We start from the raw sequence: 26,480 nt of genomic DNA on the forward strand, positions 1-26,480 counted from the left end.
TAAAAAAAAAATCTTAAAAAGAAATTGTGGCACAGTACACATACAATTTACCATTTTAACCATCTTATTAAGTTCTTTTTTTTTCTTGAGACAGGGTCTTGCTCCGTCACTCAGGGTGGAGTGCAGTGGCACAATCTTGGCTCACTGCAACCTCTGCCTCCCGGGTTCAAGTGACTCTCCTGCCTCAGCCTCTCAATCTTTTTAATTTTTCTTTTCTTTTCTTTTTTTTTTTTTTGAGGCGGAGTCTTGCTCTGTCCCCCGGACTGGAGTGCAGTGGCCAGATCTCAGCTCACTGCAAGCTCCGTCTCCCGGGTTTACGCCATTCTCCTGCCTCAGCCTCCCAAGTAGCTGGGACTACAGGCGCCCACCACCTCGCCCGGCTAGTTTTTGTATTTTTAGTAGAGACGGGGTTTCACCATGTTAGCCAGGATGGTCTCGATCTCCTGACCTCGTGATCCGCCCGTCTCGGCCTCCCAAAGTGCTGGGATTACAGGCTTGAGCCACCGCGCCCGGCCCTTAATTTTTATTTTCTTTTATTTTTTGTAGAGATGGGATTACAGGCGTGAGCTGCCACACTTGGTCATTTTAACCATTTTGAAGTATACAGTTCAGTGGGGTTTTAACACATTCACAATGTCGTGTAAACATCACCATTATCTAGTTCTAGAATCTTTTCATCACCCCAAAAGAAAGTCCCATATTCATTAAGCAGCACTTCCTATTCCTTCCTTCCTCCAGCTCAAGGCACTAATTTGCTTTGTGTCTCTAGATTTGCCTATTCTGGATATTTCATAAAAATGAAACCATACAATATGTGGCACTTGTGTCTAACTTCTTTCATTCAGGATGTTTGCAAGGTTCATCCATGTTGTAGCATGTATTAGTACTATTCTTTTTGTGGCCAAATAATATTCCATTGTATGGATATACCACATTTTGCTTATGCATTCATCAGTTGAGGGACATTTGGGTTGTTTCTATCTTTTAGCTATTGTGAATAATGTTGCTATGAGCATTTGTGTATATGTTTTTGTTTGACCATCTCTTTTAAATTCTCAGGGTTATATACTTGAGAGGAATTGCTAGGTCATATGGTAATCTGTGTTTAACTTATTGAAGAACAATCAACAATTTTCCACAGCAGCTACATAGTTTTACATTTCCACCAGCAATATATGAGGGTTCCAATTTTTCTGCATCCTCACTACACTTATTATTTTCTGGTATTGTTTTTAATTATAGTCACCCTAGTGGGCATGAAGTGGTATCTCACTGTGGTTCTAAGTTATATTTCCCTCCTGACCCATGATGTTGAGCGTCTTATCATGTGCTTTTTGGCCACTGTATACACTTTTTCTTTGGAGAAAAGTCTATTCAAGCCCTTTGTCCATTTTTATTTATTTTTAGTTTTTTGAGACAGGGCTCTGTCACCCAGGTTGGAGTGTAGTGGTATGATCATAGCTCACTGCAGCCTCAACCTCCTGGGCTCAAGCGATCCTCCCACCTCAGCCTCCCAAGTCGGTAGGGCTACAAGTGAATGCCACCATGCACAGCTAATTTTTAAATTTTTTGTAGAGATAGGGCCTAACTCTGTTGCCCAGGCCTGTCTTGAACTTCTGGCCTCAACAATCCTCCTGCCTCAGCCTCTCAAAATGCTGGGATTGCAGGTATGAGCCACCACACCCAGCTGCACATTTTACTTACTTTTTAAAAAAATGTCACCTCACTCTGTCACCTAGGCTGGAGTGCAGTGGCATGATCCTGGCTCACTGCAACCTCCACCTCCCAGGTTCAAGCAATTCTCCTCCCTAAGCCTCCCAAGTAGCTGTGATTACAGACATATGCCACCATGCCTGGCTAATTTTTGTATTTTTAGTAGAGACAGCGTTTTACCATGTTGGCCAGGTTGGTCTTGAACTCCTGACCTCAAGTGATCCGCCCACCTCATCCTCCCAAGGCTGAGGATTACAGTTGTGAGCCACCACGTCCAGCCTCCACCTGCACATTTAAAATGGAATTGTTTGGTTTTTAGTTGTAAGCGTCCTTTATATATTCTGGATATTAGACCCTTATCAGATGTGTGATTTGGTGGATATTTTCTCTGTTCTGTGAACTGTCTTTTCAGTCTCTTGGTAGTATCCTTTGATGCTACAGGGGCCAAGGGAAAATTTCCCCTTTGTCCTCTGAAGGTCTGCTGAAAAATCACCTGAAAAAAGGCAGATTAATAGGGGAAAATGATATGCAAACTTATTAGCCTGCATGGGAAAAAACCACAGAATGATTGCCCAACCCCACAATGGGGCACAGATAGTTACATTTCTTCTTCTTAGTGGGGAAGGGAGACAAAGAATCGTGGATAATTTTAGCGGGGATAGTAACGGATTTTTAGGGGAATTCAACAGGCTTGAAGAACAAAGTCTGTTTGAAGGACAAAGTCTGCTGAACCCACAGAGCCGACAATGGTTTGTGACAAAAGTCTGTCCAGGTGTGTTAACAGATTTCAGTCTTTCTGCGATATGAGTTCAGTTAATGAAAACCCAAGGAAGGGACCAGAAGTAATTACTTTCTTCTTCTTTTTTTTTAAAAAAGTAGTTAGCATTTAATGAACCTCCCTCCATGTGGCTTCAAGCCACCAGGACACAGGACCCCCGACTCCCTTAAATCTTCTCCTCAGCTCTTCTGCTGAAGAATTTGGCCTTCACGGTGACAGGCTGCTTTGCGAACTTTTCCTTTCCCAGAACTTTGCAGTAGCCCAATTGCACCACATCAATGATGGGAACAGCCCCAGTCTCGTTTTTAGCAGCATTCACCCGTGTCTGCTCACTGACCAATGTCCACAGTTTGTCAAGGTTGACAGGTGGGCAGCAGCTCTGGTTCCTCTTTAAGTGGTAATGCCTCATACCAACTTTCCCAAAGTAGCCTGGCTGGTATTTGTCCAAGCTGAGCCTGTGGTGATGCAGACCACCAGCATTACCATGGCCTCTGGGGTGCTTCTGGTGCTTCCCTGTGTGGCCGTGGCCGTGGCTCACGTGGCCCCGAAGTTGCTGGGTCTTTCTCAGTCTGGATGGCATGTTGGCGGCCTGGATGAAAGAGCAATTGCTTTCTTCCTTGGTGAGTCCAGGCTTTAGGCAGATTTGAGAACTTAGAGAACTTTATCCTGAGCTTAGGGAGAGACAAAGGATTGAGAGGCAGGAGGCAGGGGGAAGGTCAGAGAGACCTTGAGCCTTCTTGATCAGTTCAGCAGGTCAAAGCGCCATACTTTGGGGTATCGGTTTTTGAGTCTCAACAATGTATAAAAGTTTTTCACTTTGTTGAAGTCCAATTCATCTTTTTCTTCTGGTGCTTGTGCTCTAAGTGTCTTACATCTACTTTTGAGTGTTTTATTCCATGCACAGAGCACAAGGATATTTTAAATACCTAAATCTGATAATGACTCCCTTGCTTAACACCTTCAATAGTTTCCCACTGTATTTAAGATAAAGTTCAAAATCCTCGCTATGGACTACAAAGCTATGCATGATTTGGTCCCTGTCCTCCTTTTGGCCTCATTTTTCCATATTTTTGCTCACCTTTTTTGCCTTCGGTTCTCAGGTATACCAGGCTCTCTTAAATCCCAGGAACTTCTCACTTGCCATGGTCCCTGCCTGGAATGGTCATCTTCCTCTCTTCTGTACTTCGCTAATTCTAATTCATTCATCATTTTAAGTGTCACCTCCACGGGAAAGCCTACCTTAACCCTCTGCTCCAAACTTATTCCCAGCTTGCGAAAGGTGGAATTTTGCAAGCCAATTGTTAAACATTGCATTATAAATTAAGTGGTATACATTTACAATTAAGTTATAATAAAAACAAATGCAATAAACACTCAAAACTTTTCATGTTCTAATTATTTTATTACATTCTACATTTGTGCTCCTGAGGTCACAATGGAAGTAGAATGGAATGTGTGGTGGAAATAGAACGGAGTGGCCTGCTACTGTGTGTGCATCCTGTGCTAGCTAACCCTGCTGTGGTGGCAGGAGAGCTTGACATCAGCCATGGTGGGAGTATTTGAGCAAAGACTACAAAGCAGGCTGGCTTAGTGAGGCTTTTTGGAAAGCAGGGGTTAACATTTACACTGTCAGTCAGATTTCCCATCACATGCAGACATGGCATCTTGAATTTGTCTACTGTGGTCCTTTCCATGGATGTAATCTTTCAATTTATTATTTGAAATAGTATATTTAATGTCCGTGTTTCTCACAAGAATGTGAACTCTGGGAGGGAGTGGGGTGCACATTGTTCCCTATTGACACCTGTATCTCCAGCACCTAGCACAGTTCTTGGCACTTGATACATACTTAATCATTTGTTGACAGAATGTCAATAAGACCCAAGAAGCAAAGTCCAATGTTTTAAATATAGATGGGTCAATGGCAGGGATTCATCTTGGAAAGTATAAAATTTTCCATTTCACTCATTGGCTACCTTGAGGGTTTAAATATTGATGATCATTTGATTATATTCAAAACTTACCAGGTTTAAACATTTCTTTGATGCCTTTTTAATCGGATGATAGCTAGTGATGGCCAAAGGTGACTTGACCTTGGCTACGTATTAGTTTCCTATAGCTGCCATAATAAAGTAAGCCACCCAAACTGGGTAGTTGAAGACAACAGGGACATATTCTCTCACAGCTCTGGAGGCTAAGAGTCTCAAAAATCAAGGTGTTCACAAGGCTATGCTCCCTCTGAGACTCCCCTGCCTCTTCCTAGCTTCTGGTGGTGGCCAGCAGTCCTTGGCATTCCTTGGCTTGCAGCCGCATCACTCCAGTCTCCACTTCCATCTTCACAGTGTCTCCTTCTCTTGTATTTTCTCAACATCTTCTTATAAAGACACCAGTCATATTGGATTAAAGGTTCACACTACTCCAGCAGGACCTCATCACAATTCATTACATCCAATTACCCTATTTCAAAATAAGGTCACATGCTGAGGTACTAGGGGTCAGGATTCCAAGATTTCTTTTTTGGGGGACATAATTCAACCCATAATACCCTGCAAGTGGCCTGTTTCATATAGTGCATGCCTGGCACATTACAACCAGTCGGGCCAGGCAGGTTCCCGCTCATCTGCACAGCTTCATGTAATTTGTCTATAAGGCTGTTTATTTCCTCAGCTCCAGACCTTGCCTTAGTTATGAGTGGGGAGTATCTCAGAACCCCAAAATGACCTCAAGCCCAAATGTAATCATTATATTTGTTTTGTTTGAAATAAAACAACCCACAAACCACAACTGCCAGGGATTGGAATCTGGCATAAAAGCACAAAGACATACTTTTAGACCCAGGCTGGGATACCTGAGAAGAGGGAGCAATATTTGGGCCAATTCTATATAAGCATTGAAATGCCAGAAGTGATCACTACCCTCAGGACAACACCAGTGAAAGAGGTGGTGATGGTAGAGCTAGGCCCAGCCTAGCCCTTCTGGGTCATTTCCCTATAAAAGCAGATTATGTTTCTACATCCTTCTGGGGACATTTATTTTCAGTAAGAATTGGTATAGACAATATTTGTCAAGCTAGAAAGATTCAGAGAAATTATCCAAATCACCCCCTTATTCTACAAAACCCAGAAGGCCAGAGACGGGTCCTGTCTTGCCCAGGGTCATCAGGTTAGAGAGTGGCAATGCCCAGGCGAGAACCCAGGTAGTCTCCATCCTGGGTACGTGCTTAATCCATTGCTTTGCCAGTAGCTTTGTGGTGTGAAGTCCATGGCTGCAATGACCAACAGCTTTTCCCTTGGTTCAAACGTAAGGTTAAAAACCCAAGGGAAGAGTATGGAGAGTGAACCAGTACAGACACACTTCTGACATCCAGGAAATGACAGGCCTACTATGACTTCCTAATGAGAAGACAGAAAGTTATATATTCTTTTTCTTTTTTTTTCTGGTCAATACAACATAGTAGGATTGCTACCACTAGAAGCATTATGGGAGAACAAAACACATGAGTATTAATGAGGCAGGTTTAACTCTTACTAACAAAATACTATCTTATTTTATATATATATATATATATATATAATCATCTTTGCAATCAATTCTAAAAGCACTAGATTTGGAGTTCTGCAGTCCAATTTCACTTTATTTAGAGAATTAAAATTGTGAAATATGAGCAGGAAAACCATTATTATCTGCTGTAATTGTACTCATATCCTGGAGACCAACACAGCTCTCATTCTGCATTCCTGCGAAGGTAACTGAGCTAAAAGTGATTACCATTGTTAAACTAAATTTGGCCTGAGAAAAGCCACCATACTGGCATATTTGAGTCCTTACATAACAACTGCAACCAAACTTAGTATGTAATAAACTGAAAACCCAGCTTAGGGGTATGCTTTTGTTTTTTTTGTTTTTGTTTTTTTTTTTTTTGAGACGGAGTCTCGCTCTGCCGCCCAGGCTGGAGTGCTGTGGCCAGATCTCAGCTCACTGCAAGCTCCGCCTCCCGGGTTCACGCCATTCTCCTGCCTCAGCCTCCCGAGTAGCTGGGACTACAGGCGCCCGCCACCGCGCCCGGCTAGTTTTTTGTATTTTTTAGTAGAGACGGGGTTTCACCATGTTAGCCAGGATGGTCTCGATCTCCTGACCTCGTGATCTGCCCGTCTCGGCCTCCCAAAGTGCTGGGATTACAGGCTTGAGCCACCGCGCCCGGCCAGGGGTATGCTTTTGTAACAGCTAGCTGAGTCTCGGCCAATCACAGCAGCCATGCTTCAGTCAGTAGCAGGCAGCCACCTGCTCCTGTTCCAATAAGGCAAGCACTGGACTGTAACCCGTCCAGTTGTTTCTGTACCTCACTTCCATTTTTTGTACATCGCATTTCTGTTTCTGTTTATTCGACCAGAGTATTAAATTCCGTCGGAGCCCCAGTTTCTCTGAAACTGTTCTGGTACTGAGAACTGCCTGATTCATTTTTTGCCCACCCAATTAAACTCTACTAATTGTAATTTGTCAAATGTTTCTCTTTTAACATAAGTATTAGGTGCTCTGATTTTTTAAAAAGGCTCTGGAAAATTTCTGGTTAAATGTGGCAGATTAGACACTTACTTGTATCTCCACTGTCTCATGAAATCCCACTAAAGTGATAGTAAAGGGGGAAAGAAGGCAAATCGCAAGTTCTAAGGGATTGGAAACGGAGACAACTGAGACAAAAAAAAAAAAAATCAACAGAAAAAAAAATTGGGAGCTGGAAAGAGAAGAATGTGCATGTCAGACTGATTTATCAAACCAAAGGAAACAGAACCCCAAGCCTGCCGTAGAAGAAGGCAGCAAGAAGGTAACTCACTCTGCCAAACATGGCAGAACCTGGGACTCTGAAAGCAGGGGTGCAGAGAAGGGCTGAAAACAAGGCAGCGTAAATAAATGGGAGCAGCAAGTCTCCCAGATTTCCTCCTTGACCTACACAACAGATGATGCCCTCTCCCCAATCCTGGCAGGAGACTGGAGGTTTACTCTGTGGAGAAACCAAATCGGAGAAGACTTAGGGATCCAAGCCAGGCCTGAGACACCCTATTGAAATTGGGTGAAAGTCTGCATACCAAATGAAGAGATTTCATCCTCTTCCTCCTCCTGCTGCACCCTCAGAACACCAGCAGCCAGGCATATAAAATCCATGCAGGAGATGAGGGGATTTGACTTTGGAGCCTCTGACCAGTCCAAGTTAGATCCCGACAAGTGGGTAGTTGGGTGTGGACTGGTGTTCCACTGTGAAGAGATTGGGCCTTGCCTGATCTCTTAACGATGGTTCTCAAACTCAGCTGCACATAAGAATCACCTGGAAAGCTTTAACATGCGCTAATGCCTAGAGATTCTGACTTAATTAGTCAGAAGTACAGCCCCAACTCAGGAGTTTTAAATGTTCCCCAGGTGATTCTAATGTACAACTAAGCCTGAGAAACTCTACTTTAATAAAACCTATCCCTCAACACCTTCTTGTAAGTGCCTCATTCCTGATCTTTTCAAAGAACTAACTTTTAGTTTGGTTGATTTGCTCTATTCTTTGTCCATTTTCTATTTCATTGATTTCTGATCTTACTTCCTTTCTTCTGCTTGCTTTGGGTTTAATTTGCCCTTCTTTTTCTACTTTCTTAAGGTGGAAACTTAGAACACTAATTTTTGACACTTTTTGTTTTCTAAAAGCAGCATTTAATGCTAAAAATTATCTTAAATCACTGCTATAGCTGCATCCCACAAATGTCGTTACGTGGGGCTTTCACTTTTGTTCGGTTCAAAGTATTTTCTAATTTCTCTTGTGATTTTCTTCCTTGGCTTATGGGTTATTTAGAAGCATGATTGCTTAATTTCCAAGTATTTGGGGTTTTTCCAGATATCTTTCTGTTATTGGTTTTAACTTTGTGTTGTGGTCAGATAATATGCTTTGTATAATTTTGACCTTTTTTATGTATTAAGACTTGTTTTGGCCGGGCGCGGTGGCTCAAGCCTGTAATCCCAGCACTTTGGGAGGCCGAGACGGGTGGATCACGAGGTCAGGAGATCGAGACCATCCTGGCTAACACAGTGAAACCCCGTCTCTACTAAAAATACAAAAACTAGCCGGGCGAGGTGGCGGGCGCCTGTAGTCCCAGCTACTCGGGAGGCTGAGGCAGGAGAATGGCGTAAACCCGGGAGGCGGAGCTTGCAGTGAGCTGAGATCCGGCCACTGCACTCCAGTCCGGGCGACAGAGCGAGACTCCGCCTCAAAAAAAAAAAAAAAAAAAAAAAAAAAAAAAGACTTGTTTTATGGCTCAGAATATGTTCTACTTTGGTGAATGTTTTATGGTTTTATGTTCACTTAAAAAGAATGTGTATTCTGTTGTTGGGTGGAATGTTCTATACTTGTCAATTAGTCAAATCAGTTGAGAGTGTTATACAAATTGCCTATATCCTTATTTTTTTGCATGTTATTATTGTCATAAATTTTACTTTACAGGTATTTTAAACCCTGCGATACTTCTTTTTTAAATATAAATAATTATATTCAAAATAAAATTTAAAATAAGAAAAAAGTCTTCTATAATTACCTACATATTTATAATTTTCAGCATTCTTCATTCCTTTTTGTACATTTTATTTTCATTTATTTATTTATTTTAGAGACAGGGTCTTACTCTGTCACCTAGGCTGGAGTGCAGTGGTGTAATCATAGCTCACAGTAACATTGAACTCCTGGACTCAAAGGATCCTCCGGCCTTAGCCTCCTAAATAGTTAGGACTACAGGTGCATGCCACCATGCCTTGCTAATTTTTAAATTTTTTGTAGAGATGGGATCTGGCTATGTTGCCAGACTGGTATTGAATTCATGACCTCAAGCAATCCTCCCTCTTCAGCCTCCCAAAGTTCTGGGATTAGAGACATGAGCCACCACGCTTGGCCAGCATTCTTCATCCTTACATGTAAATTCAAATTTCCATTTGGTATCAATTTATTTCCTCTTGAAGACCTTCCTTTAACATTGTTTTGTATTGCAGGCCTGCTGGCAATGAGTTCTCTCTGCTTTTGGTTGTTTAAAAAAGCTATACGAGCAGCCAACAAACATGAAAAAACGGTCGTTGTCACTAATCATCAGAGAAATGAAAATCAAAACCACAGTGAGGTACCACCTCACACCAGTCAGAATGGCCATTATTAAAAAGTCAAAAAATAACAGTTGCTGGCAAGGCTGTGGAGAAAAGGGAACATTTATACACTGTTGGTGGGAATGTAAATTAGTGCAGCCACTGTGGAAAGCAGGTTGGAGATTTCTCAAAGGACTTAGAACTACCATTTGACCCAGCAATCTCATTAATGAGTATATGCCCAAAGGAAAATAAATCATTCCACACACACACACACACACACACACACACAAACACATGCATTCGTATGTTCATCACAGTTCTATTCACAACAGCAAAGACATGGAACCAACCTAGGTGCCCATCAATGGTAGAATGGATAAAGAAAACGAGGTGCATAAACACCAGGGAATACCACACAGTCACAAAAAAGAACAAAACCATGTCCTTTGCAGCAACATGGATGCAGCTGGAGGCCATTACCCTAAGAGAATTAACACAGGGACAGAAAACCAAATATTGCATGTTCTCACTTATAACTGGGAGCTTAATATTGACTACACAAGGACATAAAAATGGAAACAATAGATGCTGGGGACTACTAGAGTGGGGAGGGAGGGGGATGTGGACTAAAAAACCACCTGTTGGGTACTATGGCCACTACCTGGGTTACTTTGAAGATATCACTTCAGGGTCTTATGAATTGTATAGTGTCTATTGAGGTCTACTTTGTTTGTTTGTTTGTTTTCCTGAGACAGAGTCTCACTTTGTCACCCAGGCTGGAGTGCAGTGGCGTGATCTCAGCTCACTGCCACCTCTGCCTCCTGGGTTCAAGCAATTGTGCTGCTTCAGCCTCCCTAGTAGCTGGGATTACAGGCACGTACCACCACAACCAGCTAATTTTTTGTTGTTGTTATTGTATTTTTAGTAGAGACAGGGTTTCACCATGTTGACCAGGCTGATCTCTAACTGGCTGGTCTTGAACTCCTGCCCTCGTGATCCACCCACCTTGGCCTCCCAAAGTACTGGGATTACAGGTGTGAGCCACTGTGCCCGGCCGAGGTCTACTTTAATTTTTATCTTCAGTTTCTGAATGTAAATTTCCCCCCTCTGGCTGCTTTTGTGATTTTCTCTTTATTATTGATTTTTGGCCATTTATGATTTTCTTAATGTTTCTTCTACTTGCACTTGAGATTCTTGGATCTGTGTATTCATAATTTTAATCAAATTGGGGACTTTAAAAAAAGCCATTCTTTGCTCAAATATTTTTCTGTACTCCACACACCCTGCCCCTGCCATTACATGTATGTTAGAAAGCTTGCTATTTTCACATAGTTTACTGGGGCTCTATTCAATGTTTTCTGTCTTTTTGTCTCTCTGTGTAGGTAGTTTCTATTGCTATATCATCAAGTTTACAGATCTTTTCTTCTGCATTATCTAATCAGTGAATCTTATCCCGTATACTTCTCATTTCAGATATGGAACAAAATATATGTGATTTGATTTTCTTAGAGCAGTTTTAGGTTTACAGCAATATTAAAAGGAAGGTACAGAGACTTTTCATATACCCCCAACCCCACACTTGCACAGCCTCCCCTATTATCAACATTCCCCACAGAATGGGGCATTTGTTGCAATTGATGAACCAACACTGGCACTTCATAATCACCCCAAATCCATAGTTTTTCTTGGGTTCACTCTTGGAGTTGCATATTCTGTGGATTTGGACAAATGTATGATGTGTTCCACCATTATAGTATCATACAGTGTACAGTCATCTCTTGGTATACGTGGGGGATTGATTCCAGGACTGCCTGCATATAACCAAACCCACACTTACTCTGAACCCACAGTCAGCCCTGCAGAACCCACATATATGAAAAGTTGGCAGTCCATATACTTAGGCTTTGCATCCCACAAGTACTGTACTTTCAATCTATGCATATTGTTGAAAAGAATATCCATGTATATCAATCCCTCATTGTTAAAGGGCCAACTGTAGTTTCACTTCCCTAAAAATCCTCTGTGCTCCACCTATTTGGCCCTCCCTCCCCACTAGCCCCTGGCAACCACTGATCTTTTTCATGTCTCCATAGTTTTGCCTTTTCCAACATGTTGTTTAGTTGGGAACACACAGTATGTAGCCTTTTCAGGTTGGCTTCTTTCACTTAGTAATATACATCTAAGATTCTTCCATGTCTTTTCATGGCTTGATAGCTCATTTCTTTTTTTTTTTTTTTTTTTTTTTTGAGACGGAGTCTTGCTCTGTCGCCCAGGCTGGAGTGCAGTGGCCAGATCTCAGCTCACTGCAAGCTCTGCCTCCCGGGTTCACACCATTCTCCTGCCTCAGCATCCCGAGTAGCTGGGACCACAGGCGCCCGCCACCTCGCCCAGCTAATTTTTTGTATTTTTAGTAGAGACGGGGTTTCACAGTGTTAGCCAGGATGGTCTCGATCTCCTGACCTCGTGATCCGCCCGTCTCGGCCTCCCAAAGTGCTGGGATTACAGGCTTGAGCCACCGCGCCCGGCCGATAGCTCATTTCTTTTTAGCACTGAATAATACTCCATTGTCTGGATATACCACAGTTGATTCATTCACACACTGCAGGACATCTTGGTTGCGTCCAGGTTTTGGCATTTGTGAATAAAGCTGCTATAAACATCCATGTGCAGTTTTTCACATGGATATACATTTTTAGCTGCTTTGGGTAGATACTAGGAATACAATGCTGGATCATATGGTAACAGTATTTTTAGTTTTGTAGGAAACTGCCAAACTGTCTTTTAACGTGGCTGTACCTTGTTGCACTCCCATCAGCATTGCAGCAACGAGTAAGAGTTCCTGTTGCTCCACATCCTTGCCAGCATATGGTGGTGTCAGTGTTCTGGATTTTGGCCATTCTAATAGATATGTAGTGGTATCTCATTGTTTTAATTTGCATTTCCCCTTTGACAGATGATGTGGAGCATCTTTTTATATGCTTATTTTCCATCTACATATCTTCTTTGGTGAGGTGTATGTCAAGGTCGTTGGCCTATTTTTAAAATTGGGTTGTCTGTTTTCATATTGTTGAGCTCTTTGTGTATTTTGGATAAGAGTCCATTAACAGAGGTGTCTTTTGGAAATATTTTGTCCCAGTCTGTGGTTTGTTTTCTCCTTCTCCTGACATTTTCTTTCACAGAGCAGAAGTTATTAATGTTAATGAAATCCAGCTTATCAATTATTTCTGTCATGGATCATGCCGTTGGTGTTGTATCTAAGAAGTCACTGCCATACCCAAGGTTATCTCGATTTTCTTCTGTAATTTTATATAGTTTTGTGTTTTATATTTAGATCTAGGATCATTTTTAGTTAATTTTGTAAAGAATGTAAGGTTTATGTCTAGATATATGTTTTTACATGTGGATGTCTAGTTGTTTCAGCACCATTTGTTGAAGAGACTATCTTTGCTCTATTCTGTTGCCTTTTCTCATTTGCCAGAGATCCGTACACTATATTTATGTGAGTCTATTTCTGGGCTCTCAATTCTGTTCCATTTGATCTACCTGTCTATCCTTCTGCCAACACCATACTAACTTTATTATAACTTCATAGTAAGGTTTGAAGTCAGGTAGTGTCAGTCCTTCACCTTTTTCATCTCTTTCAATATTGTGTTGGCTATTCTGCATCTTTTGCATCTCTGTATAAACCTTAAAATGAGTTTGTTGATATCTGCAAAATAACTTGCTAGGATTTTGATTGGGATTGCATTGAACATATAGATTAAGTTGGGAAGAACTGACATCTGGACAATATTGGGTCTTCCGGTACATTAATATGGAATATCTTTTATTTATTCATCTGTCAGGAATTAGTATAATTTCTTCCTTAAATATTTGGTAGAGGTCATCAGTGAATCCATCTGAGCATAGTACTTTCCATTTTAAAAGGTTATTAATTGATTCAATTTCTTTAATAGATATAGGCCTATTTATATTATCTATTTCTTCTTGTGTGAGATTTGGCAGATTGTGTCTTTCAAGGAATTATTTCATTTCATCTACGTTATCAAGTTTGTGGGCTTAGAGTTGTTCATTGTATTCCTTCATTATCCGTTAGTTTGTTTGTTTATTTGAGACAGAGTCTCACTCTGTTGCCCAGGCTGGAGTGCAGTGGCATGATCTTGGCTCACTGCAACCTCTGCCTCCCAAGTTCAGTTGATTCTTGTGCCTTAGCCTCCCAGGTAGCTGGGAAAAGGTGTGCACCACCACATCTGGCTAATTTTGTATTTTTAGTGATTCTTATGCCTCAGCTTCCCAAGTAGCTGGGATTACAGGCATGTGCTACCACGCCGGCTAATTTTTGTATTTTTAGTAGAAACGAGGTTTCATCATGTTGGCCAGGCTGGTCTCAAACTCCTGACCTCAGGTGATCTACCTGCCTTGGCCTCCCAAAATGTTGGGATTACAGGCATGAGCCACTGTACCCAGCCTAACAAATTTAAAATAATAGAATTTACACCGATGCCTGATTTCAGATCACAATGTTAAACTAAGAATCAGTAACAGAAAATTAACTGGAAAATCCTAAAATACATGGAAATTAAACAACACACTTCTAAATAACGTGTCAAAGAAAGCTCAAGAAAAAATTAAAAATTTGTGAACCAAATGAAAATGAAGACACAACTTATCAGAATTTATGTGCTACAGAAAAAGCAGTGCTTTGAGGGAAATGTATAGCATTGAATGCATGTATTAGAAAAGAAGAAAGATCTAAAATCAGTAATTTAAATTTCTACCTTAGGAAACTAGAGAAAGTAGAGTAAATCCAAAGAAATAATAAGAATTAGAGCAGAAATCAATGAAATTGAAAACAGAAAATCAGTAGAGTAGATCAATTAAATTAAAAGCTGGTTCTTTGTAAAGATCAATAAATTTGATAAGCCTCTAGCCAAGCTGACTAAGAAAAAGAAGGGACATGCATTACTAACATCAGAAATGGAAGAGGGAAAGGACATCACTATAGATCCCATGGACATTAAAAGGATAATGAAGGGCTGGGCGCAGGGGCTCACACCTGTAATCCCAGCACTCCCATATATCTATATATGGATGGATATATCTATATATCCTATTAGTTCTGTCCCTCTAAGAGAACCCTGACTAATACAGTGACAGAGTGAGACTCAATCTCAAAAAAAAATTACTAGAGTATGTTTTACGGATCAGAACATAGCCTGTCTTGGTGAATGTTCTATGTGAGCTTGAGAAGAAAGTATATCCTGCTGTTGTTGGATGAAATAGTCAATTACATCTAGTTGATTGATAGCATTATAGATATATAACAGAGTTCAACTATATCTCAACTGATTTTTTTTTCCTTCTGGATCTGTCCATTGCTGATAGAAGGGTGTTGAAGTCTCCAACTATGATAGTGGGTCCATCAATTTCTCATTGCAGTTCTCAGTTTTTGCCTCATGTAGCTTGATGCTCTGTTTTCAGGTATGTACATGTCAAGGATTGTTGTGTCTTCTTGGGGAACTGACCCCTTTTTCATTTTGCCCTTCTTAATCCCCGATAATTTTTCTTACTTTGAAGTCTGTTTTGTCTGAAATTAATATAGCTACTCATCCTTTCTTTTGATTAGTGTTAACATCATATGCTATTTTCCATTCATTTAAATTTGCTATGTATGTGCTATTATATTCAAAGCAGGTTTCTTACAGATAACATAGAGTTGGGTCTTGTATTTTTGACAAACTTTGACAATCTGTCTTTTAATTGGTGTATTTAGACCACTGGTTTTCAAAGTAATTGTTGAAATAGTTGGATTACTATCTACCATATTTGTTATTATTTTCTATTTGTTGCCCTTGTTCTTTTTTCTGTTTTTGCATTCTATTCTTTTTCTGCCTTTTGTGATTTTATTGTATTTTATTTATCCTCTTTATTACTTCTTGCAGAGCAGAGCTAACTGATAGGCATGACCCATAGTGCTCAGAGTCAGTCCTTTTGTGATTTTATTATATTATTTATTTATTTATTATTGAGACAGCATCTCATTCTGTTGCCCAGGCTGGAGTGCAGTGGTGTGATCTCAGCTCACTGCAATCTCCGCCTCCCGGGTTCAAGCGAGTCTCCTGTCTCAGCCTCCTGAGTAGCTGGGATTACAGGTGCATACCAACATTTCTGGCTGATGTTTGTATTTTTAGTAGAGATGAGGTTTTGCCATGTTGACCAGGCTGGACTTGAACTCCTGACCTCAAGTGATTCACCTGCCTTGGCCTCCCAAAGTGCTGGGATTATAGACATGAGCCACTGTGCCTGGCCCTTTATATGATTTTAATTGGACATTTATATTATTCTATTTTCTCTCCCTTTTTTGGCATTTAGTTACACTTATTTATTTACTTTTTCTAGTGGTTACCCTGGAGTTTGCAAAAATGATTTACAATGAATCCAAGTCTGCTTTCAAATAACACTATGCAGGTAGCATGAGTACCTTTTAATAACAAAATATAGAATGAGCATCCCAAATCCAAAAATCCGAAACTGGAAATGCCCCAAAATCTAAAACTTTTTGAACACTGACATGGCACTCAAAGGAAATGCTCACAGTGGCATTTTGGACTTTGGATTTTCATATTTGGGATGCTAAACCAGTAAGTATAAGGCAAACATTTCAAAATCTGAAAAAAATCTGAAATCCAAAACACTTCTGTTCTCAGGCATTTTGGATAAGGGATACTCAAACTGTAATCCTATTTCTTCCCTCCTGTCCCTTGTATCTTTGCTGTCATTCATTTTACTTACATATAAGCAAGATACATACATAAGAATAGTAATTGAATACATTGTTGCTACTGTATTTTGAACAAACTGTTATCTGTTAGAAAGATGTAATTGAGTTTTTCTCAGTTCCTCTCCCCAGTTAGATGGAACAGGATGGCTACAGTGGGCCAGAGTTGAGTCTTTCCCTTCTCCAAGGTCAGGTAGGCTCTGAAAGAACCCCAGCATATAAGGATCTGGATAAATAGTATCTCCTGAGGGTAGGTGTTGTTAAGAAGAAAACGCTTTGGCATATTTCAAAATAGTTCCTTTTCCTCTCCCCTTGCCAGAATCATGAGGGACTTTTTTTCTCCAGTATTTACCGCTGGGACATGGTCAAGCTCCTGGAGGTAAAACTCACAAAACTGTGGCTACTTCCCTATGACTGGGTCCTCCTGGAGTTTTTAACGTTCAGACTTGTCCATGCCGAGCCTCTGGAAATTCATCAATTATAGTTCAGGTTTTCCCTCCTAAGACTGGTTCCCACAGCAGTTTCTGCTCTTGAGTCTCTGCCCAGTAAGTTGTGACTCCTTCCAGTGGCCTCTGTGTCTTTCCAGTCTTGAGGACAGTGGTTTGCCCTGTGTCCTCCCCTCTCCTACAGATCCAGGAAGAGCTGGTTTTTCAGCCTGTTCAGCCTTGTACTTGTTAGGATGGAGTGGCAACTTCCAAGCTCTGTACATGCGGAATGGAAACTGGAAGTCTCCATTCCAGATACTTTTCATCCCTAAAAATCTCCCATTTGATTTTTTGTACCTTCCATTTCACTTCTCATTATGTCCATGTCCTTGGGCATAGAAAGCACATTTATAACAGCTGCTTTCATGTTCTTGCATCATCATTATCAATTCTTTTCTGCTTTTAATGATGTATTTTTCATCTAGTCATAGGCCTCAGGTTCCTTCTTCTGCACATGGCTCATGACTTTTGACTGAACGCCAAATACAGTGAATTTTATATTGTCAAGTGCTGAGCTTTGAATTCCTCTAAAGAGTATTGAACTTTTCCTGGTAGGCAGTTTCAGTTACTTCTAGATTAGTTTTATCCTTTTGAGGCTTTTTATCTCTTTTAAGGTAGTTCTAGAGCCTGTCACCCTAAAGCAATTTAGCTCTACTTTTAACTCACAGCCCTCCTGGGGTCTTGGGTATTCAATAAGACCTCTCTACCCTAACTGGTGGGAGCCCGAATGGTTTTCAGCCCTATGGGATATCTGAGATTTATTTGTCTCAAAGCTCCTTGAAGGTTTCCTTCTTGGAGGTTGTTTCCTTCTTGGAGGTTGTTCTTGTCCAGCCTAGTGGAACTTCACTATACGCATAAACAGATTGGCCTTCAACCTAAATCTCAAGAGAGTCCCCATGTCGATTTCTAGAGTTCAGTGAAATTCCTGTCTTTTAGGTATTCTACCCTGAAAAATTTAGCCACTTTGACCTCTCCAAACTACAGTCTATGTTTAGATTTCCCCTCTGTATTAGTCTGTTTTGTATTGCTATAAAAGAATACCTGAGACTGAGTAATTTATAAAGAAAGAGATGTATTTGGCTTAGAGTTCTGCAGACTGTATAAGAAGCATGGCGACAACATCTACTCAGTTTCTGGTGAGTCCTCAGGAAGCTTTTATTCTTGGCAGAAGACAAAGAGGGAGCAAATGTGTCACATGGTGACAGAGAGAGCAAGAATGAGGGGAGAAGTTTCCAGGTTCCTTTAACCCACTAGCTCTCAGCATGAACTAATAGACTGAGAACTCACTCATCACCAAAGGGATGGTACCAAGCCATTCATGAAGGATCCTCCACCAATGACCCAAACAACTCCTGCTAGGCCCTATCTCCAACACTGGGGATCACATTTAAACATGGGATTTTGAGGGCACAAATATCCAAACCACATTAACCTCTGTGAACCTCAGTCTACGCATTATCTCCAGGCAGAGGCCTACGTAGTAGAAAGCTCCCCTCACTTGCTCCCCTTTTCTCCATGATCACAGCCCTATGCTTCCCACTGGCCTATATCCAAAAAAAGTTTCTTCTCTTTTTTTCTTTCAGTTTTCTAATTGTTTATGGTGAGACGGTACTTCTGTGTCATCTTACTTTCTTATCACTGGGAGAACAAGTACCTGTCTCATTCTTTCCAGCAATGGATTACCAGATTGTGGGAGCCTCCAAAAGGAAAGATAGAGACTAAAACAAAGGTGGAAAAGGAACCAAACAAAATAGATACTATAGGAAATAGAAGAAAACATTTTAAAATTTATAATTAAAAATTTCAGAAACTGAAGAGAAAACACTGCATACATGAAAGAAGAACAGGATGTCATAATTTTCTTTTTACATGCAGAGGATAAGAATGTTTTTAAAATTTAAAATGTTAGAAGAAATTTAAATCTCAATGGAAGGCATCAAATGTACAATTAAAGAAAAATTTCAGGCAATTGAACAAAAAGACAAACAGAGAAAATATAAAAGAGACAAAACTATTACAGTATTCATTGAGAGCCCAAAGTTTCAATTAAAAGGGTCTCTAGGAAAAGAGAATAGAAAAAAAATGAAGGGCAAAAACTATGTAAAAAGAAAAAAAATTATCAGACTGAGCCTCAGGGGCATCTAGATTTAAAAGCACCACTGACTGCCCAGCTCAATGAATTTTAAAAAGATCTATACCAAGGTATACCACGATAAAAGTCTAGGACATCTGAGAAAAAAAAGAAGACTTCAAAAGCAAACAATGGATCAGAAATCAGAATGGCATAGCAACACAGGACACTAGAGGACCATGTCCCAGTGCCCACAACCTCTAAGAGGACAATTTTCACCTATAATTTTATACCCAGACAAACTATCAACCAAATATGAGGATATAATGAAGACAATTTCAAACACGCAGGGTAACAAAAATTTTACCTTTTATTCCTTCTTTCTCATGAAGGAACAGGAGAATGTGCTCCATCAATTAGGCTGAAATACCCAGAGGAAGGCACAGGATCCAGAAAACCAGAAACCTCTAGCAGGAGATTGTGGGAAGACCCAAAATAATGCAGAAGAGAAGCTCTGGGGTTACAGCTGTGCAGCAAGCCCAGGAATAATCAGTGTAGACTGACTCCGAGGGGATGATTTCAAAAATAAAATAAATAAACTGTATTTTATTGTGTTGCAAGGAGTTTTGTTTAGCTTGTTATTTAGAATTATGAAGGCAGATATAAAAAATCGTGAAAAAGGCTGAAAATAGATCCTTCTGGGTAGTGAGAACTAGAGATCAGGAAGTCCGGGGGGAGGTGAGCGTATTTTTTGCTTCAGCTGTGTGCTTTTTGAGTTTTAAATATTTATTCATGTATTATTTTGGTCTTTTTTTGTTGTTGTTGTTCTTTTTTGAAACAAGGTCTGGCTCTACCACCCAGGCTGAAGTGCAGTGGCGTGATCTTGGGTCACTGCAACCTCCACCTCCTGGGCTCAAGCCATCCTTCCACCTCAGCCTCCCAAGTAGCTGAGACTACAGGCATACACCACCATGCCTGGCTAAGTTTTGTATTTTTGCAGAGACAGAGTTTCACTATGTTGTTCAGGCTGGTCTTGAACTCGTGAGCTCAAGCAATCTGCCCGCCTTGGCCTCCCAAAGTGCTGGGATTACTGGTGTGAACCACCATGCCTGACCAATAAATTTTTTAAAATTAAAAGGTAAGAGCAAGAAATCTTTATTTTAAATAAATGTTTATTTTTTGTATTCCTTAAAAACAAAGCAAAAATCACAAGTTTAATATTAATCCTTTGAAACATTGTACACCAAACAAAGCCACCTTACTCATGCAGCAAGCTGGTCTAATAATTTCTGCAAACACATTCTTCTTCAACAGATTATATGCAAGAGGTAAAAGCTGGCCAGCAATTTTATGAAAATAATGTGAGTCATAGCAAAAGAGGTCCATTTTCTCAACTGAAGCCCCATGCCATAATCAGATTCATTAGCAAACTGCACAAAAGTCATCATTTCCTGAATGGGAGCAAAAGCTTTTAGTCTCTCCTCGTCACTTATAGCCTCAATTGTTGTCTTGCAAATTCTCTTGAGGTCAGTGGTAAAAGGCCTAGAAATCCAAGTTTGCATATACCGAAGACATTCCTTTCACAAATTCTTTCTCGATCTCCCAAAGGACGCAAGTATAACTGTTATGTGATGTCAGACCTCATGGGGCTTTGACTCCACGGCACAGTAGTTTAGGGCCTGGTCTTTTAGCCCTGCAGATCTGCCCCATTGACAGCCTAATGTCAAGTGATGTTGGACCGCTGAAAACTGTAGTACCCTATGTGAATTTATGAGACTGTATTGGAAAGTCAATTTAGTCATTTACAGTGAGAAATATAACTGTCAAGAATGATTGGAAATTCTTGTTAGAAAGTCTGCACATTCTTTTCTTAATAGGGGAGCATAGTTGAGAAAATCTAATTGCATTTAGGAGTTTGCTTAATAAAAAAGGAATGAAATGGAAGAAGAGCATCATAGATTCCTCAGAAATATTTTAAGCAGACCATGGTAGCCGGATGAGTCACCTTTCTCCTTTAATAGCTATCAAAGATCAGCAATCTTTTTCTGTAAAGGATTGGATAGTCCATATTTTCAGACTTTGCAAGCCACCTCTGTTGGAACTACTCAACTCTGCAGTTGCAGAGAGGCATGAGTGATATGTAAACGAGTCAGCGTGGCTGCTTTCTTACAGGATTCCCTCTGGATCTCATGCAGACTACAGCTCCCTGGGGGTGACCAGATCTCTCCTCTACACAGTCTGAAGATGATACATTCTTACTCTCAGACCCACTTTCTTCATTTCAGTAAGCTTTTGTAATGCCTTTAAGCTCTGAGACAAGAGAAAAATTGATCTGGTTTTAGTTCTGAGTATCTGGGTTAGGTAAAGGAAAATATCTTAAAGTCCATAGTTAACTGGCTTCCAAATCACCCTGTATGGAAAGTTATTTGGGAGATTTTTTTTTTTTTTTTTTTTTTTTTTAGACAGAGTCTCACTCTGTCACCCAGGCTGGAGTGCAGTGGTGCAATCTTGGCTCACTGCAACCTCTGCCTCCCGGGTTCAAATCATTCCCCTGCCTCAGCCTCCCGAGTAGCTGTGACTACAGGCGCACGCTGCCACGCCCAGCTAATTTTTTGTATTTTAGTAGAGATGGGGTTTCAACGTGTTGCCTAGACTGGTCGTGGACTCCTGAGCTCAGGCAATCTGCCCACCTCGGCCTCCCAAAGGGCTGGGATTACAGGCAAAGGGGTGGCCTGCCCCTCCACATCTGTGGGCATTTCTCCTTAGGTGGAACAAGAGACTTGAGAAAAGATATGAGACACAGAGACAAAGTATAGAGAAAGAAAAAGTGGGCCCAGGGGACCAGCGCTCAGCTTACAGAGGACCCGCGCCGGCACCAGTCTCTGAGTTCCCTCAGTATTTATTGATCATTATCTTTACCATCTTAGAAAAAGAGAAGAGGCAGGATAATAGGATCATCATAGGGAGAAAGTCAGCAGTAAGATATATGAATAAAGATCTCTGTGACATAAGTTTAAGGAAAAGTGCTGTGCCTTGATATGCATATATAAACATCTCCATAAACCTTTTTAGTGCATAAAGAGCAGCATGTCCCACCTTTCGCCCTAAGGCGGTTTTCTCCTTTCTCAGTAAACAGAACACACAGATGTTACACCGAGATGTTCCATTGCCCAGGGATGGGCAGGAGACAGATGCTTTTCTCTATCTCAACTGCCAAGAGGCCTTCTTTCCTCTAATACTAGTCCTCCTCAGCACAGACCCTTCACGGGTGTCAGGCTGGGGGACGATCAGGTCTTTCCCTTCCCACGAGGCCATATTTCAGACTATCACATGGGGAGAAACCTTGGACAATACCTAGCTTTCCTAGGCAGAGGTCCCTGCGATCTTTGGCAGTGTGTGTGTCCCTGGGTACTTGAGATTAAGAGAATGGTGATGACTTTTCGCACGCATCCTGCCTTCAGGCACTTGTTTACCAAAGCACACCCTGCACAGCCCAAAATCCGTTAAACCTTGAGTCACCACAGCACATGTCTCTTGCAAGGACACGGTTGGGGGTAGGGTCACAGATTAACAGCATCTCAAATGCAGAACAAAATGGAGTCTCTTATGTCTACTTCTTTCTATACAGACACAGTAACAGTCTGATCTTTCTTTTCCCCACAACAGGCATGAGCCATCACACCCTGGGAGATTTTTTTCACAGAGGCAATGGGCATACAAATGATGAATATAAATTCTTGTGTCTTGTTAGAGAGTAGAATTCTTCTCTCCTTCATCCTTCTTCCCTCCTTCATTTCCTTTCTTTCTTCCCGAATGGTCTCCTTAAGCCTCTGAATTTCCAGTCATCATTGTTAATGTCTTATTTGTCTTTACCCTAAATGTTTTACAGACCTTTTGAGATACATTATTACAAGCATCTGGTGTACCCAGCTTTCCTTTGAAAAGTGGTTACAGCGTTTGTTATCACTGGGAGAGAAAGGCTGCCTGTGTCAACTATGCACTTGTGTTGGGCTGGGAAGTACAATTGGGGAGCTGCCTAGCAGAGATAAATAATGTAGGCTCCATCTGTAGGGAATGCATCCTGTCCACCCTGAAGATGTCTGTACCAACAGTTACCAAAATGCTTTCCAAATCCTGCTTCAACCCCATTAAAGGGCAAGACGCTGTTTCTAGATGATAAAGTGAAATATTTTCCTTACCCCCTAGTGTCACAGAGCCCCAAATCCAAGACAAAGCAGATTTTTAGAGAAATACCATATGGTCAGATAGTTCAGGAACGGTAATTGCTCCTTTTTCTAATCCCCAGGAGTCCCCAGTATTGGTTCCATAAACCTGCTTCCTTGGGATTTTACCCTGGGATTTCCCAGGATATATTTTTAAACTGCTTACTTCCTTTTACAAATTCATGTCATATTGATCCAGAGGACTAGCTTCTTGTAGATACCCAGCCCCAGTGAGAGTCACAAATCTGAAGGGGATTGAGACCACTCATGTGTTCATTGATGGGCCGGGTGCTCTGAACAAATGAAGTTTATTCATTGAAAAATATATATTTTGGCTGGCCCGGGGGCTCACGCCTGTAATCCCAGCACTTTGGGAGGCTGAGGTGGGTGGATCACGAGGTCAAGAGATGGAGACCATCCTGGCCAACATGGTGAAACCTCATCTCTACTAAAAACACAAAAATTGGCTGGCCTTGGTGGTGTGAGCCTGTAGTCCCAGCTACTTGAGGGCTGAGGCAGGAGAATGGCGTGAACCCGCGAGGCGGAGCTTGCAGTGAGCCAAGATCACACCACTGCAGTCCGGCCTGGTGACAGAGCAAGACTCCGTCTCAAAAAAAAAAAAAAAGAAAAAATATATTTTATACCTGCTACATGCCAGGCATTGTTCTAAGTGGTAGGAACCCTGCTGTTAATGAAACAGCATGTTTTGCTTTAATGAAGCTTATGTTGTGTGAGGTGGGGAATGAGAAATGATACAAAACAAATAAATGTAAAATGAGTCAAGTAGTGATACAAGCTATGAAGAAAAATACAGCAGGACAAAGCAGGTAGAGACCATTAGAGGTAGGAGGGGTTTCTAGTTACTTAGCAGGGTGATCGGGGAAGGCTTCTCAGATATGGTGATACTTGAGCAGAGACTTCAATGTAGTGAGAGAAGAAGCCATGTGGGTGCAGTGTGGATACAGGGTGAAGAGAGGCCTGGGCGGAGGAATCAGTGACCACAAAAGCCCCTAAAGGCTGATTTGTCTCAATTGTACCCACAGGATTTTAATTTATGGTGACTGAGTGACAACCCGGAGAGGCCAATGCCATTGAAAGAAGAATTTATTACTTATAGTTTCTGAGAGGAGGGGGCAGGCCAGGCCACACTGGGCCACATGGGGAAGCAATAGGTGTGGTCAGGAGGCAGGAGCAAGGGGAAAGCATGGTTTAGAGCCTTTATTGGCATTTTTGCAAGTAAGGCAAGGCAGGGCAGGGGAGATTGCTTAGGAATGGCTAGTTTAAATAATGTCACTGAGCTTTGGGCTGTCGGGGTTGTCTTTAGTTGTCTGGTACCTGGCTCTGGGTGATTTTAAGCAGGGGAAATCCTGGTGTGGTTTGTACAAGTTAGATAAGAAGGTAGTTCAGAGTATGGGATCTGGATCACAGGGAAAATGGAAACAACTTTGGCCATTAGTCTGACACTGGTAGACAAATACGGAATTTAAGAAAGGACAGTAAGAATGTGATCGTGTAGGGCCTTCCAGATCTTGTTAAAATTCCTACTGTGTACAAGCTGGATATGCCTGGAAGGGCAGGAATACTTTGCTCACCACTGACCAGGCCACCAACCACAGTGAGTAGAGTGACAGCCATGCAGGGGAATGCCAACTGCTGGTGCTCAGTTTTTGTTAAAATTCCTACCTACTTCCTGACTTCTGTTACGCTCTATCCCTGTGGTAATTTGTACAAGTAATTATACGTTTTATCTAATTTTGGCCTCCTTTAACATGCTTTGCCTTTTAATTTATATCCTATATATGTTATTGTTCCAACAAAAATAATAGTGGGACTTGCACGAGTGAACTTTCTAGAAAAAGATGTCTGTTGATCAAGATGTCAGGAACAGCCTATTAACTTTGTTTTGTCATTAATCTTTCATTTCATGGAAGAATGTTTCATGAGATTGTTGCTTACTCATGCACAAGGACAATTTGAGGTTCTTTCTGTATACTTATAGATGCTTTCTTAAAAATTGAAGAGGCTATCTCATAGCCTAGCTGTCTTTGTATTCACTTCTTTTCACTACAGTTGAAAACTACAGCAATTACTTAATCCAGGGAACTGGGACAGCAAGAACTAATGTTTGAATCATAGAAAATGAAGATGTTGCTTCCCACTTGTTGCATTCTAGCTTATTTAGTCTGGAAGCTAAAATGGAAAAATAAACAATGTTTTCCAGGAGCTGTCTCAGTTCAGATGACAAAGAAATGTCAGTTGTAGATTTAGTCACAGAAAGACCAGAATTTCAATCATTCAGCAAATATTTATTGGGCATTTGCTGTGTACCTGGCACACATAGGATATAGTGCTGACTAAAACAAACTTTGTCCTTGCCCTCATGAAACGGAAGCCCAGTGAGGGTGACTGATGTTTTAAAAAACAAAACAAAACACCTAAGTGTATATATAATTACAAATTGTGATAAGTGTCATTAAAGAGAAGCAAAGAGAGGGAAATATAATTTAGACCACAGAGGAGATAGCTAAGGAGATGTCTTTGAAGACATGTTTTTTGAACTGAGCTTAAAAGATGAATAGGAATTTCCAGTTACCTATTGTTGCATGATAAACTATCCCAAACTTAGTGGCATAAAACAATACCATTTTATTATGCTAAAACATTCTTTAGGTCAGAAATTCAATGAGGCATAGTGGAAATAGCATATCTCTGCTCTATAATGTTTAGAGTCTTAGCCAGGAAGACTTGAATGACTAGGGGTAATGCAAACAGCTGGGGGCTGGGATCATCTCCAGGCTTCCTCACTCATATTTCAGGTGCTATAGTAGACTAAATAGTGACTCCAAAATAATATGTTCAACTCCTTTTTTTTTTTTCTTTTTTCTTTTTTTAGATGGAGTTTTGCTCTTGTTGCCCAGGCTGGAGTGCAATGGCACGCTCTTGGCTCACTGCAACCTCCGCTTCCCAGGTTCAAGCAATTCTCCTGCCTCAGCCTCCCCAGTAGCTAGGATTACAGGCATGCATCACCATACCCGGCTAATTTCGTATTTTTAGTAGAGATGGGGGTTTCTCCATGTTGGTCAAGCTGGTCTCGAACTCCCGACCTCAGGTGATCTGCTTGCCTCGGCCTCCCAAAGTGCTGGGATTATAGGCATGAGCTACTATGCCCTGCCATTCAACTCCTACTCTCTGGTACCTGTTAATATGAAATACTTATTTGGAAAAAGGGTCTTTGCAGATGTAATCAAATTAAGATTCTCAAGATCATCTTGTATTGATGGTGGGCCCTAAATCCAATAACTGTTGTCCTTAAGAGAAAAGAGAAGGA

General features: G+C 41.0%; 1 protein-coding gene across 1 annotated transcript; it reads right to left on the reverse strand.

Annotated features, from left to right (window-relative positions):
- Window positions 1-2,657: 2,657 nt before the first annotated feature.
- On the reverse strand, window positions 2,658-3,071 carry LOC117064523 (60S ribosomal protein L27a-like). The gene has a single exon (XM_033178608.1). It carries the CDS (start codon window positions 3,069-3,071, stop codon window positions 2,658-2,660), a length of 414 nt encoding a protein of 137 aa, XP_033034499.1.
- Window positions 3,072-26,480: the final 23,409 nt, after the last annotated feature.

This window comes from Trachypithecus francoisi, unplaced genomic scaffold, assembly GCF_009764315.1.
Source record: "Trachypithecus francoisi isolate TF-2019V2 unplaced genomic scaffold, Tfra_2.0 Lachesis_group2, whole genome shotgun sequence".
In the NCBI taxonomy this organism is placed as follows: Eukaryota; Metazoa; Chordata; class Mammalia; order Primates; family Cercopithecidae; genus Trachypithecus; species Trachypithecus francoisi.